The 16,227-nt window shown below is 42.1% G+C and overlaps 1 protein-coding gene and 1 long non-coding RNA gene across 3 annotated transcripts; one reads left to right on the top strand and one right to left on the bottom strand.

Annotated features, from left to right (window-relative positions):
• Positions 1-2,242: 2,242 nt before the first annotated feature.
• On the top strand, positions 2,243-13,344 carry LOC109866592 (beta-soluble NSF attachment protein-like). Of its 2 annotated transcripts, XM_020455338.2 has the most exons (10): positions 2,243-2,470; positions 5,849-5,928; positions 6,325-6,441; positions 8,914-8,960; positions 9,479-9,556; positions 9,762-9,902; positions 10,035-10,139; positions 10,240-10,308; positions 12,260-12,310; positions 12,506-13,344. In XM_020455338.2, exons 1-10 carry the CDS (start codon positions 2,373-2,375, stop codon positions 12,605-12,607), a joined length of 888 nt encoding a protein of 295 aa, XP_020310927.1. In that variant the 5' UTR covers positions 2,243-2,372; the 3' UTR covers positions 12,608-13,344. The 2 variants fall into 2 exon arrangements, with proteins under 2 accessions (XP_020310927.1, XP_031656503.1); XM_031800643.1 differs by lacking the exon at positions 8,914-8,960 and having other exon boundaries at positions 2,274-2,470.
• A 458-nt stretch (positions 13,345-13,802) lies between these two features.
• LOC116356205 (uncharacterized) lies at positions 13,803-15,127 on the bottom strand. The gene is made up of 3 exons (XR_004204692.1): positions 14,993-15,127; positions 14,661-14,759; positions 13,803-13,853 (listed from the first exon to the last, which is right to left on the bottom strand). It is a non-coding gene; the product is annotated as an uncharacterized LOC116356205 (long non-coding RNA).
• Positions 15,128-16,227: the final 1,100 nt, after the last annotated feature.

Genomic DNA, 16,227 nt, shown 5'->3' with positions numbered 1-16,227 from the left:
GGACAGTGTAACGTTAGGAGTTATGTCACCACACAGGCACAGCTGGAACTATTATCTGTCAACTTTATGCTGACATGCAGAGGCTGCTTTTACACAGTTGACTTCTGATATTTTTCTCACTAATTAGTCTTTTGACCAATCAGATCAGCTCTGAAAAATATCTGATTTGAAAAGATCTGTGATTGTTCAAAAAAACAAAACAGAATTGGGTTGCCTGTTTTAAACAAATGATGTATAAACTCTGGAATGCTGAGACTACATACTATGTATTAGGTGGATTCAAAGCCTATCAAACATATGGGCTCTCCCCAGTAGGAGCAGTCCTCCATGGGAATTATTGGAATTGTACAGTATTTCAATTGAATGTTTCAAGGACAAAAAAAAAAAAAAGAAGCTATTTTTGTAGTGGGAACAGTAACATGAGTAATCTAAAAACTACTTAAGGAAAATGTTTTAATTTGTATGTCGAACACACATAATATAATAAAGTATGCATTAAGTTGTCTGTAATAGAATACACATGTCAAAAACAAATGTAGACATTAATAAATGCATTTATATAGCTTCCAAAACATTTTTGTTGCAATGGAGGAGTACCAAGATGGCTTCACGGCTTCTTCAATACAGCGCACCCTGTCAGTTATCCAGAGTTTATACACATTGGTTTAAACGCAGCCAGAGTAACACGCACACACAGAAGCATACATTTGATCAAATCCTGGGTGTCTAATGTGGCTTTGTCCCTTCGTCTGCACTACTGCTAACATTGCCATTTTGCACTCATCAATCCCGTTCTTCAGAATTCCGATGGAGAAGATGTAACTTTAGTTCAATGCACGGCACGCCCATTTCCTCGAGACAGGTGGTTTGGTGCAGTGTGTTTTAGCCATGATTTTATTGCCACCTAGTGATCAATGATGGAAACAGACTCGAACCTTCTCTTAATGTCTAGGTGTGATGATAGGAGATACTTTTGTATGTATAGCGTATGTGGACACCCTTTCAAATTAGTGGATTCGGCTATTTCAGCCACACCCTTTGCTGATGTGTATAAAATAAAGGACACGACAATCTCCATAGACAAACATTAGCAGTAGAATGGCTTTACTGAAGAGCTCAGTGACTTTCAATGTGGCACTGTCATTGGATGCCACCTTTCCAACAAGTCAGTTCATCAATTTCCTGCCCTGCTAGAGCTGCCCGGTCAACTGTAAGTGCTGATATAGGACACAAGCTCACAGAATGGGACTGCCTAGTAGTGAAGTGCATAAAAGTAATCTGTCCTCTCTTGCAACACTCACTATGAGTTCCAAACTGCCTCTGGAAGCAACATCAGCACAATAACTGTTCTTCAGGAGCTTCATGAAATTGGTTTCCATGGCCGAGCAGCCTAAGATCACTATGCGCAATGCCAAGCGTCGCCTGGAGTGGCTTAAAGCTCGCCACCATTGGACTCTGTAGCAGTGTAAATATGTTCTCTGGAGTGATGGATCACGCTTCACCATCTGGCAGTCCTGGCAGTCTGGGTTTGGCGGATGCCAGGAGAAAGTTACCTGCCCCAATGCATAGTGCCAACTGTAAAGTTTGGCGGAGGAGGAATAATGGTTGCAGGCTGTTTTTTAATTGTTCGTGCTAGGCCCCTTAGTTCCAGTGAAGGGAAATCTTAATGCTACAGCATACAATGAAATTCTAGACGATTCTGTGCTTCCAACTTTGTGGTAAAAGTTTGGGGAAGGACCTTTCCTGTTTCAGCATGACAGTGCCCCTGTGCACAAAGTGAGGTCCACAGAAATTGTTTGTTGAGATCAGTGTGGAAGAACTTGACTGGCCTGCAAAGAGCCCTGACCTCAACGCCATCAAACACGTTTGGGATGAATTGGAATGCCACCTGCGCGCCAGGTCTCATCGCCCAACATCACTGCCCGACCTCACTAATGCTCTTGTGGCTGAATGGAAGCAATGTTCCAACATATACTGGAAAGCTTTCCCAGGAGATTGGAGGCTGTTATACCAACAAAGGGAGGACCAACTCCATGTTAATACTCATGATTTTTGGAATAATATATTCGACGGTGTCCACATACTTTTGGTCAAGTAATGTATTATGCTTCCAAAAACTTGTTTTACTCTATGATCAGAAATGTCTGGGCTTTAATGAATTCAATTTTCAGATGGGAGTTGTAGTTTAACTACACATAAGGGTAACGCTTTTTGCCTAGATGGAAACTCAGTCCCGTGATTCTCTTGGCTACTACTGCAAGGACACGCCTACGCTAAATAAAACCATCGACGGTAATCCTTCATTACAAGAACTTGATGCGGGTACTGTCTGACTGTTAGCTAGCTAGTATTTGCACTGTTATAATCAGAACATGGACAACTCGGGGAAAGAAAAGGAAGCGATTCAGCTTATGGCTGACGCTGACAAGAAAGTGAAAACTTCTGGCTCGTTCTTGGGAGGCATGTTTGGGTAAGAACGATGTCAATAGGGCTACGGTTAGCTAGCGCATCATCTGTAAGCATGCTAATATCTTGCTAAATCAAACTCTGGGTATTATTTGTAGCTACCGTTAGAGGTTAATCATTGGCACCAGGCCATGTAGCTATATAATGCTATTACATGTACATACCTCAGTCTAAGTATGCCGTAGTAAATACATCATAAAAATAACGAGCTAGTAGCTAGCTACATCATCATGAAGTCTGAGTTTAACCAGTTGGCTAGCTAGCAATACCATTGAGCCTTCTAATTAGCAAACTACCTATCTAGTCAGCTAATCTAAGCCTTGAAATATGCAGTCAACGGCACTCTGTCGAATTTGGGCAGTGGCTCAGATGTTAACTAGCTACCTATACATCTTTTGGATGATTTGTGCACATCCTATAAATGTAGATACTGACACTGTCTACCACAAACCAGATAAATGTAGCTACTGACACTGTCTACCACAAACCAGATAAATGTAGCTACTGACACTGTCTACCACAAACCAGATAAATGTAGCTACTGACACTGTCTACCACAAACCAGATAAATGTAGCTACTGACACTGTCTACCACAAACCAGATAAATGTAGCTACTGACACTGTCTACCACAAACCAGATAAATGTAGCTACTGACACTGTCTACCACAAACCAGATAAATGTAGCTACTGACACTGTCTACCACAAACCAGATAAATGTAGCTACTGACACTGTCTACCACAAACCAGATAAATGTAGCTACTGACACTGTCTACCACAAACCAGATAAATGTAGCTACTGACACTGTCTACCACAAACCAGATAAATGTAGCTACTGACACTGTCTACCACAAACCAGATAAATGTAGCTACTGACACTGTCTACCACAAACCAGATAAATGTAGCTACTGACACTGTCTACCACAAACCAGATAAATGTAGCTACTGACACTGTCTACCACAAACCAGATAAATGTAGCTACTGACACTGTCTACCACAAACCAGATAAATGTAGCTACTGACACTGTCTACCACAAACCAGATAAATGTAGCTACTGACACTGTCTACCACAAACCAGATAAATGTAGCTACTGACACTGTCTACCACAAACCAGATAAATGTAGCTACTGACACTGTCTACCACAAACCAGATAAATGTAGCTACTGACACTGTCTACCACAAACCAGATAAATGTAGCTACTGACACTGTCTACCACAAACCAGATAAATGTAGCTACTGACACTGTCTACCACAAACCAGATAAATGTAGCTACTGACACTGTCTACCACAAACCAGATAAATGTAGCTACTGACACTGTCTACCACAAACCAGATAAATGTAGCTACTGACACTGTCTACCACAAACCAGATAAATGTAGCTACTGACACTGTCTACCACAAACCAGATAAATGTAGCTACTGACACTGTCTACCACAAACCAGATAAATGTAGCTACTGACACTGTCTACCACAAACCAGATAAATGTAGCTACTGACACTGTCTACCACAAACCAGATAAATGTAGCTACTGACACTGTCTACCACAAACCAGATAAATGTAGCTACTGACACTGTCTACCACAAACCAGATAAATGTAGCTACTGACACTGTCTACCACAAACCAGATAAATGTAGCTACTGACACTGTCTACCACAAACCAGATAAATGTAGCTACTGACACTGTCTACCACAAACCAGATAAATGTAGCTACTGACACTGTCTACCACAAACCAGATAAATTAATCCCTTTTCAAGTGTATGTAAACAACCTAGCAGCCGGTCACGATTCTTGGGCCTGTGCAATGAAAGCTAGCTAAAAACGGCTATGGCCCATACATTTTAATTGTTCTAATTGCATTTAACGCCTACTCACAATAAATAAAATATAGGGTAATTTGATACAGCACATCAATTCGGTCTTGTTTTTTCTCCAACCCTTTCTGAGTGTATATACTTATAAGTGTAATCCTATATGCCACCTTTGTGTGACATATATTTATAAACGTATTTGCCAGTAATTTATTCCAATAGAGGAGTAGGATAGGAGTAGATGTCTGCCAATTCTAAGGCAACTGCAATGCAGGCCAGTCAGGTTAGTCTCTGGTGCATATAGCCAACCAGACTTGGGAGGATCCCCAATTTAGTAGCCTGTCTGTACCGTACAATATTAGTGAACAGAAGAATACTGTTGTGTACTTACACTAAGACGTACTGCATTCAGTTCCTGGAAGACATCTAATTGTCTTCTTAATTAAATGAAATGGCTCTCAAATGTACCCCCTAAGGGGGAAAGCAATGTAATGGTAGAGGTCTAAATCGGACACATTTTACTCACCCTCATTAGAGAACCTCCCTATATGTCTGGCCTCAGGGCACAGTCTTTCTACTGTACTATATTGGTGGAAAACCATTAACATGCTGTAATGACAATTGTATCAGTTTAAGGTATATCCATTTAGCATCAGTAATGCCTCGTTGCTGTGTAGATTGTCAGAGTGTTTAATTTGGTATGATCAATGACTGAATGTAATTTAACACTCTCTCTTTTTTTTTGTGCAACTAGGCCATGTAGCTAGAGATCTAATCAACAGGAACAGCTGTCAAACTTGCAGCATACCAGACATCAAATAAGGATGTCTGGTATGCTGCATCAAATAAGGATGTCTGGTATGCTGCATCAAATAAGGATGTCTGGTATGCTGCATCAAATAAGGATGTCTGGTATGCTGCATCAAATAAGGACGGACACAGGGTAGGGCGTAGCCGGACACATTGATTCAAGTCAGATTGGGGACATTGATTTGAGTAGGCTGGTTAGTGTATCAGTGACCTGTGGTGTGGACAGTGATTTCTGTTTTGATCAGGCTAAAGAGAGTGTGAGATGGGACTATGTTGCTTTAAGTCTAAGAAGTGACCCACAACATATCTACTCCACTCTATGCTCAGGTTGCCTGTATGACGACGACAATGGCTGTGTTCAAGAGCATCAAAACCGTGATGTATAATGGATAAATTGAGACTGGCTGACTGATCCACAAATAATATTGAGAAGTTATTTATGATGCAAGGTGATTTGTAGATTAAAAGTCGTTAGCAATGTCGAACGCACCCAATGATGTCATCCTGGTCAGAGCATCATTCGTCTACAGCTGGAGGAAACTCATAGGGAGTCAGGTCTGGTAGTAGATCAGAGAGAAATCTATCAGCACTGTCCAACATGGTCAGCTGACTGATGTCTTCACTCTATGCAGTATAAGAGCCTGGTCAATAGAAAGTGCTTGGTTGATGAAAGCACTGCACTGCATTTTCAGATATTTTCCACCACATTGTGTCGGTCTGTTAATCCTATGTATTTTTCTCTCTACAGCGGACCTCATAAAGTGGAGGAGGCATGTGAAATGTACTGCAGAGCAGCCAACATGTTCAAGATGGCCAAGAACTGGAACGGTACACTTCTGTCTGCGCTATTTCACACTAAACACGGTTGACCTTGATGGAATGATTTGCCCATTAGTTATTGCATATTGTGTCAGAGCCGAGGTGTGTGTGCATCTTTGACGAAGGTTTTAATTAAAATTGAAATGTTATTTAAACGCTGTCAGTTTAGGAAGACTCGGTTGTCCCTTTTCCAGTTGACTCTATAGATAGGCTAGATGTCTGTCATTTCCAGTAGCCTACACACATGAAAGACCGTGGCAATGTGCTGCCCTCTGTGTGGCGGCAGGGAATCATTACAACTGTAGTAGAGCAGCGCTATTCTAAGAGGGCTTCGAGGAACACTATTCTTGGAGGGCCCAATGAATTTGCTTCATGTTACTTGTGTGTGTCATTCCATCTCCCCAGCTGCTGGTAATGCATTCTGCCAGGCCGCCCGGATCCACATGCAGCTCCAGAACAAACACGACTCGGCCACCAGCTTCATCGATGCAGGAAACGCCTTCAAAAAGTCTGACCCCAACGGTGAGACACACAACCAACCAATCAATCAATGTGGCCAGCAAGCAGGATAACATAACATGCATACAGTACATGCAGAAAAAAGTCAAAATGATCAGTAATTAACATGCACCACACAATCAGTCACTTGACTGCAGTAATTCTCCCCAAATGGCCTGCTTTAACTTAAATTTTCTACATTTGTCCCTTTATGAAAGCAGATTCACATGTAGTGAATCTGTTGTTGGGTGTTAATTTCTCAGGGCTAATAGAAGTCAGTGGTATGAGTCAGTCAGATACATCCACAGGCAGCAGTGGGACTTGAGGCTCTAGAGCTGTAACTGGAGCAGACTGGGCTCTACAGAGAAGCAAGTCTACAGCGACAATTCCAGTCATTTCTTAGTGACTCGTGATATGTCTCTGGTAGTGTGTCAGAAATCAGGCCATCCAGTATAGGTTGTCTGTTTGTATCTGACTTGGGCCAATCATAATCTGCCCCAGGGTTAGATCAGAGGAGATGGAGCCCTGCTATGTTGCAAACCAATTGTACTTGAGTACCATACAATAAATATCTATTGAATTGAATGGAGTAGAATTGGGAAGCTCTCCAGTGCTCCCTCCACCTTTGGTATGATTAATACTGTAGAGCCGTGGGGCTGGAGTCCCCACCGTGGCGTGGTTATTATTGAGGGTAGTTTGCCATGTTGTCTGACTGGAAGTGGATTTATTAATAAAACCCCGGCTGCCGCTCACCCACCAGCAGTGATGGCGATGGAATTCTAGCCTACTGTAGCCTAGCGTATATCCTCCTAGCTAGATTCAATACACAGCCAGATTCAAGGAGACATTATTGAATGTTATATAACCTTGAACTAACCCTGGAGTACAAGACAATGAATATTATATCAAATGTATGACATTTTCAGATGATAACCTAAACCAGAGTATGTGAGCAGAGTTGAACGGTTGGAAGTCCTTTCCAACCGTTCCACTGAAACATGCTCCTCGCTCACAGGAAGAAACAAAACCTGCCACTCCAAATTCTCTCCATTCATTAACATTACAATGTAACCAACACCCATCAATTTGTGACTACTTAGACCAACCATTTGGTGTTGAAGTATTGAAATAAAACTATATGATTTGAATGAAAAGTATTATTATAAACATGAAAAGGTGAATGTAAGAAGCCCTCATCATTTCAAAAGGCTACATGTCATATTAAACAGCACATAAACACTCTAAATAGGTCAGGAGCCAGAGAGCCTAAAATTATTTAGGCTATATTATTCAAATTATTTCAAGTCTATAGCCTACAAAGAAATACATTGTGAAGCATTTGCGAGTGTGACACACTAGGCTGGTAGGGACTCGGGGACATTAAGCACTCGGCATTTAAACAGCATTTTGTTGTATTAAATCATAGTCTATAAATTGCGCATATAGGCTGTGACTTGGAATTAAATACAAATTAAACAACAAATGCCTTATTCGGCTCAGTCTACCTTGCCTTTGAATTCATCTTTAGAAACACCAGATTGGCCAGTCTGGCTTCAGGCTCATGCGATGGTGTCTGGAGAGCAGCAGAGAATATCCTCTCCACACTTGCAGAGCCACTGGGCCACTGGGTGTGCTTAAACACCCTTTTGCCAGGCTGAACAGGGATGCAGCGTTTCTATTTTTTTCTATAGGTAGGTCTTTAGGCAAAGTAACCCAATCAAAATGGAAAGCTCATTGAAAGAGGTAATATGCCAGGCCTATTGGGCCAAAATCAATGATGTTCTATTGTATAGATAATAGAACAGAAATGAATGAAACTTTTAAGAGATCTGATTATTTTTGTTTTTATAAATATTTTGCTACAATGATACACTTGGTTATCTACCCACCTTGTTCCTTTCTGTTAGCATGAGCATGTAGTAAATACAACATGTTTTCAGGATATGTGTTTTCAGATTCCACAATGATTCTTTAGTGTGGACACATCACCACACTCCCTCTCTTGCTGTTGGTCCTCATCTTTGTAAGTCACCTTGATTTAGCACCTGTGTGTTTTATCAGTTTCTATGGAAAATATTTCGAACTCCATGACAGTAACTAAAGCAAGGGGCTATAGCAGCACACAAGTAGACTACAAATGCATGCTGGGCTGTACATGCCCTGAGCTCGTGAAGTGAGCACTACTGGAGAGAATTCAGAACGGGAGAGAAGGCCGACGCTCCAGCCTTTGGCAATCTTGCGCCGTGCTCCAGTCAAATTGGGCACGCTCTGCTCACATACTCTGACCTAAACTAAGAAAGGGAAATGGGAGCTCAGAGGTGACAAAATAATCATAATGCAAATTAATTTATTGTGCTTTCACTTTTTTCCAGAACTCTCCTTTTGGATGTGAACATTTTGACTGTTGTAATATGTATCTAACCTGCTCTAACCTGCTCTATCTGATACTTTCTCTACCAGTCTAACTCTGCCCTCTTCCTTTAATGCTGCCAATAGAGGCTATCAAGTGCTTAAACGCAGCCGTTGATATATACACAGACATGGTAAGACAGACGCTCAGAGACTGGGACATGCTTGGCCAGACCCAGACAATGCATTGTCATCACAGATACTTTTCTTGTCAGGAATGATCCTTTTAGCCGTAGTTGTAAAACTGTTTTGATAATGCTGGTTCTCCTCTTTACTTCCAATGCTATTCTCTGACTAGCACCTTGCCTATAGTGTAGCCTAGTCCCCTTGAGGACGCTCCTCTCTCTGTTTCAAGAGGGCAATGTATTGTATCATTAGTACGGCGTGGACACTCGAGGTCTGAAGGCCATTTCAACTGAAACATTTGTATTGTGATGCAGGTTAAGTTTAAGGACTTGGCTATCTGTCTGTATACTTACAGCTGTATTTATGACTGGAGTGGCTCTTCTCCATAACGTCATTTAGTGATGATTTCACGCCTCTGTCCACTTAGTAATGATCAGGACCCAGAGTGTTTCCTTGTCTGGCCACATTAGTAAGGCAAAGCTCCCGGCTCCAGTATTAATTCCTGTCCTGTGGTTTGCTCATCCAGGGAAGGTTCACCATCGCAGCCAAACACCACATCACCATCGCAGAGATCTACGAGTCAGAACTGGTGGATATAGAGAAGGTATGTTTTAATGTTGTATATGGACTAATAAGGTGTTCATCTGTGTCTAGCAAGAGTAAAATACACTATTTGGAATAGTTGACCAGTTTCATTTTCTTATTGGCGATTTTTTTTAAAAAGTGTACATTACAAATAAAATTCCTTTGCAATTTCTGGATTTCTACACCAACTGTTTTGGTTTCCCATCCCCCTGGTCCTGCTCTAGGCCATCGCCCACTATGAGCAGGCAGCAGACTACTACAAAGGAGAGGAGTCCAACAGTTCTGCCAACAAGTGTCTGCTGAAGGTGGGGGCCTACGCCGCTCAGTTAGAACAATACGCCAAGGCAATCGAGATCTACGAACAGGTGTGTCCCACCTCTGCATGCATTCTTGTGTGTGCTCATGTATGTGAACAGAAACTGATTTGTATATTAGTGGTTTCCCAATTTAAATTGATGAACACAGTGAATCAACAGTGTGTGTGTGTCTCTCTCCAGGTGGGATCCAGCACCATGGATAACCCCCTGCTGAAATACAGCGCCAAAGAGTACTTCTTCAAAGCTTCTCTGTGTCACTTCATCGTGGATGAACTCAACGCTAAGGTCAGTTAGCAATTACCAGCATCATGTCCACTACACCAGAGGGTTCAGTCCTTTTCTCATTAAATGAAGCAGTAATCTGACTGCTCATTAATTTCTGCAGCTTGCTGTGGAGAAGTACGAGGAGATGTTCCCAGCCTTTTCCGACTCAAGAGAGTGCAAACTGTTGAAGGTAGGTTGGTGACTCTACCGAAAGCCATCTATTTGGATCCCTTTTGTCAGGGATCATCAACTTGATTCAGCCGTGCGCAGATTGTTTTTCTTAAACAGATGATCAGGGGGTCAGATAATTGACTAAAACATCATTTCAAACCGTGCTTACAGTAGTATATGGTCACATACAGTACCAGTCAAACATTAGGACACCGACTGTTTCCAGGGTTTGTCTTTTTTTACTATTTTCTACATTGTAGAATAATAGACTTCACAACTATGAAACAACACATGGAATCATGTAGTAACCAAAAGTGTTGAACAAATCAAAATATATTTGAGATTCTTCAATGTAACCACCCTTTGCCTTCGTGACAGCTTTGCACACTTGACATTCTCTCAACCAGCTTCATGCATTTCAATTAACAGGTGTGCCTTAAGGAAATTTGTGGAATTTCTTTTCTTTTGAGCCAATCAGTTGTGTTGTGACAAGGTAGGGGTGGTATACAGAAGATGGTATTTTACCAAATAGGACTAAGTCCATATTATGGCAAAAACAGCTCAAATAAGCAAAGCGAAACAATAGTCCATCATTACCTTGAGACATGAAGGTCAGTCAATATGGAAAATTAAGAACTTTGAAAGTTTCTTCAAGTGCTGTTGCAAAAATGATCAAGCGCTATGATGAAACTGGCTCTCGTGAGGACCGTCACAGGAAAGGAAGAACCAGAGTTGCCTCTGCTGCAGAGGATAGGTTCATTAGTTACCAACCTCAGAAATTGCAGCCCAAAGAAATGCTTCACAGAGTTCAAGTAACAGACATCTCAACATCAACTGTTCAGAGAAGACTGCATGAATCAGGCCTTCGTGGTTGAATTGCTGAAAAGAAACCACTACTAAAGGACACCAATAATAAGAAGAGACTTGCTTGGGCCAAGAAATACGAGCAATTGACATTAGACTGGTGGAAATCTGTCCTTTTGGTCTGATGAGTCCAAATTTGAGATTTTTGGTTCCAACTGCTGTGTCTTTGTGAGACTCAGAGTAGGTGAACGAATTATCTCCACATGTGTGGTTCCCACCATGAGGCATGGAGGAGGTGTGGGGGTGATTTGCTGGTGACACTGTCAGTGATTTATTTAGAATTCAAGGCACACTTAACCAGCATGGCTACCACATCTTTCTGAAGCGATACTCCATCCTATCTGGTTTGCGCTTAGTGGGACTATCATTTGTTTTTCAACAGGACAATGACCCAACACCCCTCCAGGCTGTGTAAGGGCTATTTGACCAAGAAGGAGAGTGTGGAGGCCAGGTCATCTGATGCACCAATCACCCAACCTCACGGCAATTGAGATGGTTTGCTACGAGTTGGACGGCAGAGTGAAGGAAAAGCAGCCAACAAGTGCTCAGCATGTGGGAACTCCTTCAAGACTGTTGGAAAAACATTCCAGATGAAGCTGGTTGAGAGAATGCCAAGTGTGTGCAAAACTGTCAAGGCAAAGGGTGGCTACTTTGAAGAATCTCAAATATTAAATATATTTTGATTAAACTTTATTTTTGGCTACTGCATGATTCCGTGTGTTATTTCAGTTATTCTACAATGTAGAAAATAGTAACATTTCTAGAAAAACCCTTGAATGAGTAGGTGTCCAAACTTTTGACTGGTACTGTATGCCTCAATATGCCTGGGAATACTTTGGAACAGATTTCAGATTTGCTGGTGTTTTGACAGTCTTATGTCCAACAAGACATAATAACTTTGGGGACAAATAAACTTACCTGTGTGCTTCAGGTTGAGTAGCACTGCATTATGGTGTTGGTCAGGGTAATGGATTGAAGTCACAGTATAATAGATCGCAACGCACTTGCATAGTATGACATATGTCATCCACTACCAATGTGTGCCTCTGATGCATGGCAGCCATTTTGTGGAAGCCACCTGACAACCTTAAATCACTGTTTTACAGAAACTCCTGGACGCTCATGAGGAACAGAACTGTGAAGCTTTCACTGAAGCAGTAAGTCTTCATTTTTGGATTGATTCACCAGGCTTGTTCCTTTTGTCGTTGCTTATAATTGAATTAGTGAAAGTCAGGTATTCAGTACATGTCTTTCATGATTAGTCATTCAATATTTATTTCTTTAATGGGGGGGGGGGGGTGGAATTCTTTATTTGAACAGGTTCTTAGACTTCATCTTATTCCCTCCCTCAGATTAAAGAGTTTGATTCCATCTCTCGTCTGGACCAATGGCAGACTACCATGCTGCTGCGCATCAAGAAGACCATCCAGGGGGATGAGGGGGACCTGAAGTGAGACTACACTGGGGGAACACATCACCACAGGGACATACATCATGGCATGCCACCCCCTCTCCATTACCCCCCCCCCTTACACTCTCGTCTCACATTGTTTTTGTGCAATGTCGAGGTTCTTATAGTTACAGTATGAGTTAACTTAAGCTGCAATGTGTAGGCCTGAAGAGTATGTGTACCCTGTTTATTCCAAATGTTATGTTGAATTCTATTATATGAAGGTATCAGTTGCTCTCGTATTAATATTGCCAAACCCTAGTTAGGATGTGGATCTACAGTCGTACCTCTTCATGGAGGATATTGCCTGTACATTTCCTGTCTAGTGGTGAGTAACCTCAGTAGGGCAGAGAGGTGTTCCACTAATGCATAAACACTGCATGATTTGTACAGTTGTAATTATTCTATAGTTTAGCACGTGACTAATCTAGAAATGAGTATTTAAATATATTTAAAGATGATTTATGATGTTGTAAGCTTTTTTCCATTCTTTCCTTGGTTTCCAACTTGAAAATGTCTTAAAGGGATTTAGAAAGGAAATGTCCATTACTTCCAATATCATAAATGGTTGTTGTAAACTAAAGAATTCGAGCCTGAGTGATGACAATGAATTTGTTTCATATCCAAAACAGCCAGGAAAAATGTCAGCCTGCATATCAAGCTTCTTTCAGGTGGAATAGTGCCCTTTTTTATTTGGTCTGAGAATGGACAGTAATAAATATATCTATAATTCTCTGTTAAGGCTCAGTACTGATATTGCTTTTTGTCAAACAGAACAAGGAAGATCCATCTGAAGACCTACACTCCACACAGTTTGAACATGATATGTACAGTACCAGTCAAAAGTTTGGACACTATTTATACAATATTTTCTACATTGTAGACTAGTGAAGCCATCACAACTATGAAATAACACAGAATCATGTAACAACCAAAAAAGTGTTAAACAAGTCAAAATATTTTTTATTTGAGATTCTTCAAAGTAGCCAGCCTTTGCCTTGACAGCTTTGCACACTCTTGGCATTCTCTCAACCAGCTTCATGAGGAATGCTTTTCCAATCGACTTGAAGGAGTTCCCACATATGCTGAGGTGATTTTCCTTCACTCTGCGGTCCAACTCACCCCAAACCATATCATTTGGGTTGAGGTCGGGTGATTGTGGAGGCCAGGTCATCTAATGCAGTACTCCATCAGTCTCCTCGTTCGTCAAATAGCCCTTACACAGCCTGGAGGTGTGTTGGATCATTGCCCTGTTGGAAAAACAAATTATAGTCACACTAAGCGCAAACCAGCTGGGATGGCATATCGCTGCAGAATGCTGTGGTAGCCATATTGGTTAAGTGTGCCTTGAATTATAAATGAATCAGTGTCATCAGCAAAGCCCCCCCACACCATCAAAACTCAAAATCAAATCAAATGTTATTTGTCACATACACATGGTTAGCAGATGTTAATGCGAGTGTAGCGAAATGCTTGTGCTTCTAGTTCCCACAATGCAGTAATAACCAACGAGTAATCTAACAATTCCAAAACTACTACCTTATACACACGTGTAAAGGGATAAAGAATATGTACATAAAGATATATGAATGAGTGATGGTACAGAGCGGCATAAGCAAGATGCAGTAGATGGTATCGAGTACAGTATATACATATGAGATGAGTATGTAAACAAAGTGGCATAGTTTAAAGTGGCTAGTGATACATGTATTACATAAAGATGCAGTAGATGATATAGAGTACAGTATATACGTATACATATGAGATAAATAATGTAGGGTATGTAAACATATTAAGTAGCATTGTTTAAAGTGGCTAGTGATATATAGAGGACACTGAGAAGGTGACAGAGACAGTGGATCCATCCAGAGAGATGACACCGGCCCTGTCTGTGGTGACAATGCGTAGGTGGGTCCCTGCCTGCATCTCTGTCTGGATGACCGTGAACCCACCCAGGGTGGTGTGGCTGACCAGGGTGATGGTCCCTGGGTCGCCCCAGTTGGCTGAAAGGGTGAAAGGCTCACCATGTACCAACATGGCCCCCTCCTGGAACCTACCTCCAACTCCACTCTCCCCCTCCACCTCAACGCTGTCTTAGAGCTCAGTGCCCTATTACACACAAGACCGGTGTGCCGCAAGCCGCCTCCCTCATGCACCTAGCAGTAGAGAAGAGTAGATATTTATTGTCTCAATAAATGATTAGACTTGCAGCAAATAGAAACTGAAGAGGAAATACCATGTTCATATATTGTAGTTTATTTGGTTTAGCCATTTACAGCTCTAGTTAAAAGTAATGCACTAGGGAAACAGGACGTCAATCCAGAGAATCCTACATAAAAAAAGTGCTACAAAAGCAATCCCAAATCCCCCGACTGAGACCAGTCCTAACCTGTCGTCGGAGGCGCGTCACATCCTTCATGCATTTGAAAGTCTTGGTGCAGACGTCGCAGGGATACACTCTCTCGTCACTGTGGACGTGTCTCTGATGGATCCTCGGGTTTCAAAGGTTGGCAAAAGTCTGCTGGCAGGTGTCATAACGGTATGTCACCTCCCCCTGCACACCGTGGCTCCTCCTGGTGGTCATGGTAACAATCGAGGAGTGTAGTTATTAGAGATGTGATCAGAACAACAATGAAAATAGTTGAGATTTTAGGTTTTCTAAGTGCTTTACATTTGACAGTACATTGGGCTCCCCTCATTTGCAATCCATCCAACAAACGTGTAACTAATGTGTAATGTCCAACTACACCTACTTGATGTGCTTCAGGTAGCTATTCTCATAGTGGAAGGTCTGTTGACACTTGTCACACCTGTTTTGGTTGTCAGCATGTCTAGATGATCTGGTGAGGGCACCTTCCTCACCCATCGCTTCCTTCCTGGGGAAGAAATGTGAGTCATCAGGACAATCCTCGGGTATATCTCCTTCCACATCATCGACGTCTGTTGACCTCAGCCCCGCCCCCTCTTTCAGGCAGCAGCTCTGGAAGGGCCTCTCCTGCCTCCCTTCTGTGTAATAACAATAATCACCACAATCAATTGGATTTATACAGCACTTTTTCAAAATGCTTCACACACCTCAAAGCATGTCACCATAGCAACTACCTGGCTGTCTTGGTCTGAGTGTTGTCAGGCAGATCCTCCCGTCTGCATCTTGGTCTGGTCCTTCATCTTCCTCACGTACTTCTTCTTAGGAATGTCAACGAAGACTCTGCGGCCTGCCAGCCTGTTACTTCTCCCAGAGATCTCAGTATCTTCATTCACCTCTGATCTCTCCTCCTCGGCTGTGACCGGGACCGTTGCCCTTTTCAACGTCCTCTCTGGTCTTGTTGGATAGGTCGGCCTCTTGGTGGAGGCTCTTTTGGGAATTTTGTTTACTCCGACCCCCAGCACCCCCTCCTCTACATTATCCAAATCAGCCTCCATGTCTTGTGACATGGATGATTTATCCCCGTGCGGACTCGAGCTGCCTTCATCGAGAACCGAGCTGCAAGCCTCCATAAGGCTTTTACACTCGAACAGTGTCGCCACTTCACACGCCAATCTTGTCTTCAGCAAACTTTTCATCCACCTCCAGTTTGCCAGTGTATATATATTCCAAGAACCAGGTATAATCAGTGTTTCGGA

Source organism: Oncorhynchus kisutch, linkage group LG21 (assembly GCF_002021735.2).
Source record: "Oncorhynchus kisutch isolate 150728-3 linkage group LG21, Okis_V2, whole genome shotgun sequence".
NCBI lineage: Eukaryota > Metazoa > Chordata > Actinopteri > Salmoniformes > Salmonidae > Oncorhynchus > Oncorhynchus kisutch.
This window is presented reverse-complemented; position numbering and strand designations above follow the sequence as displayed.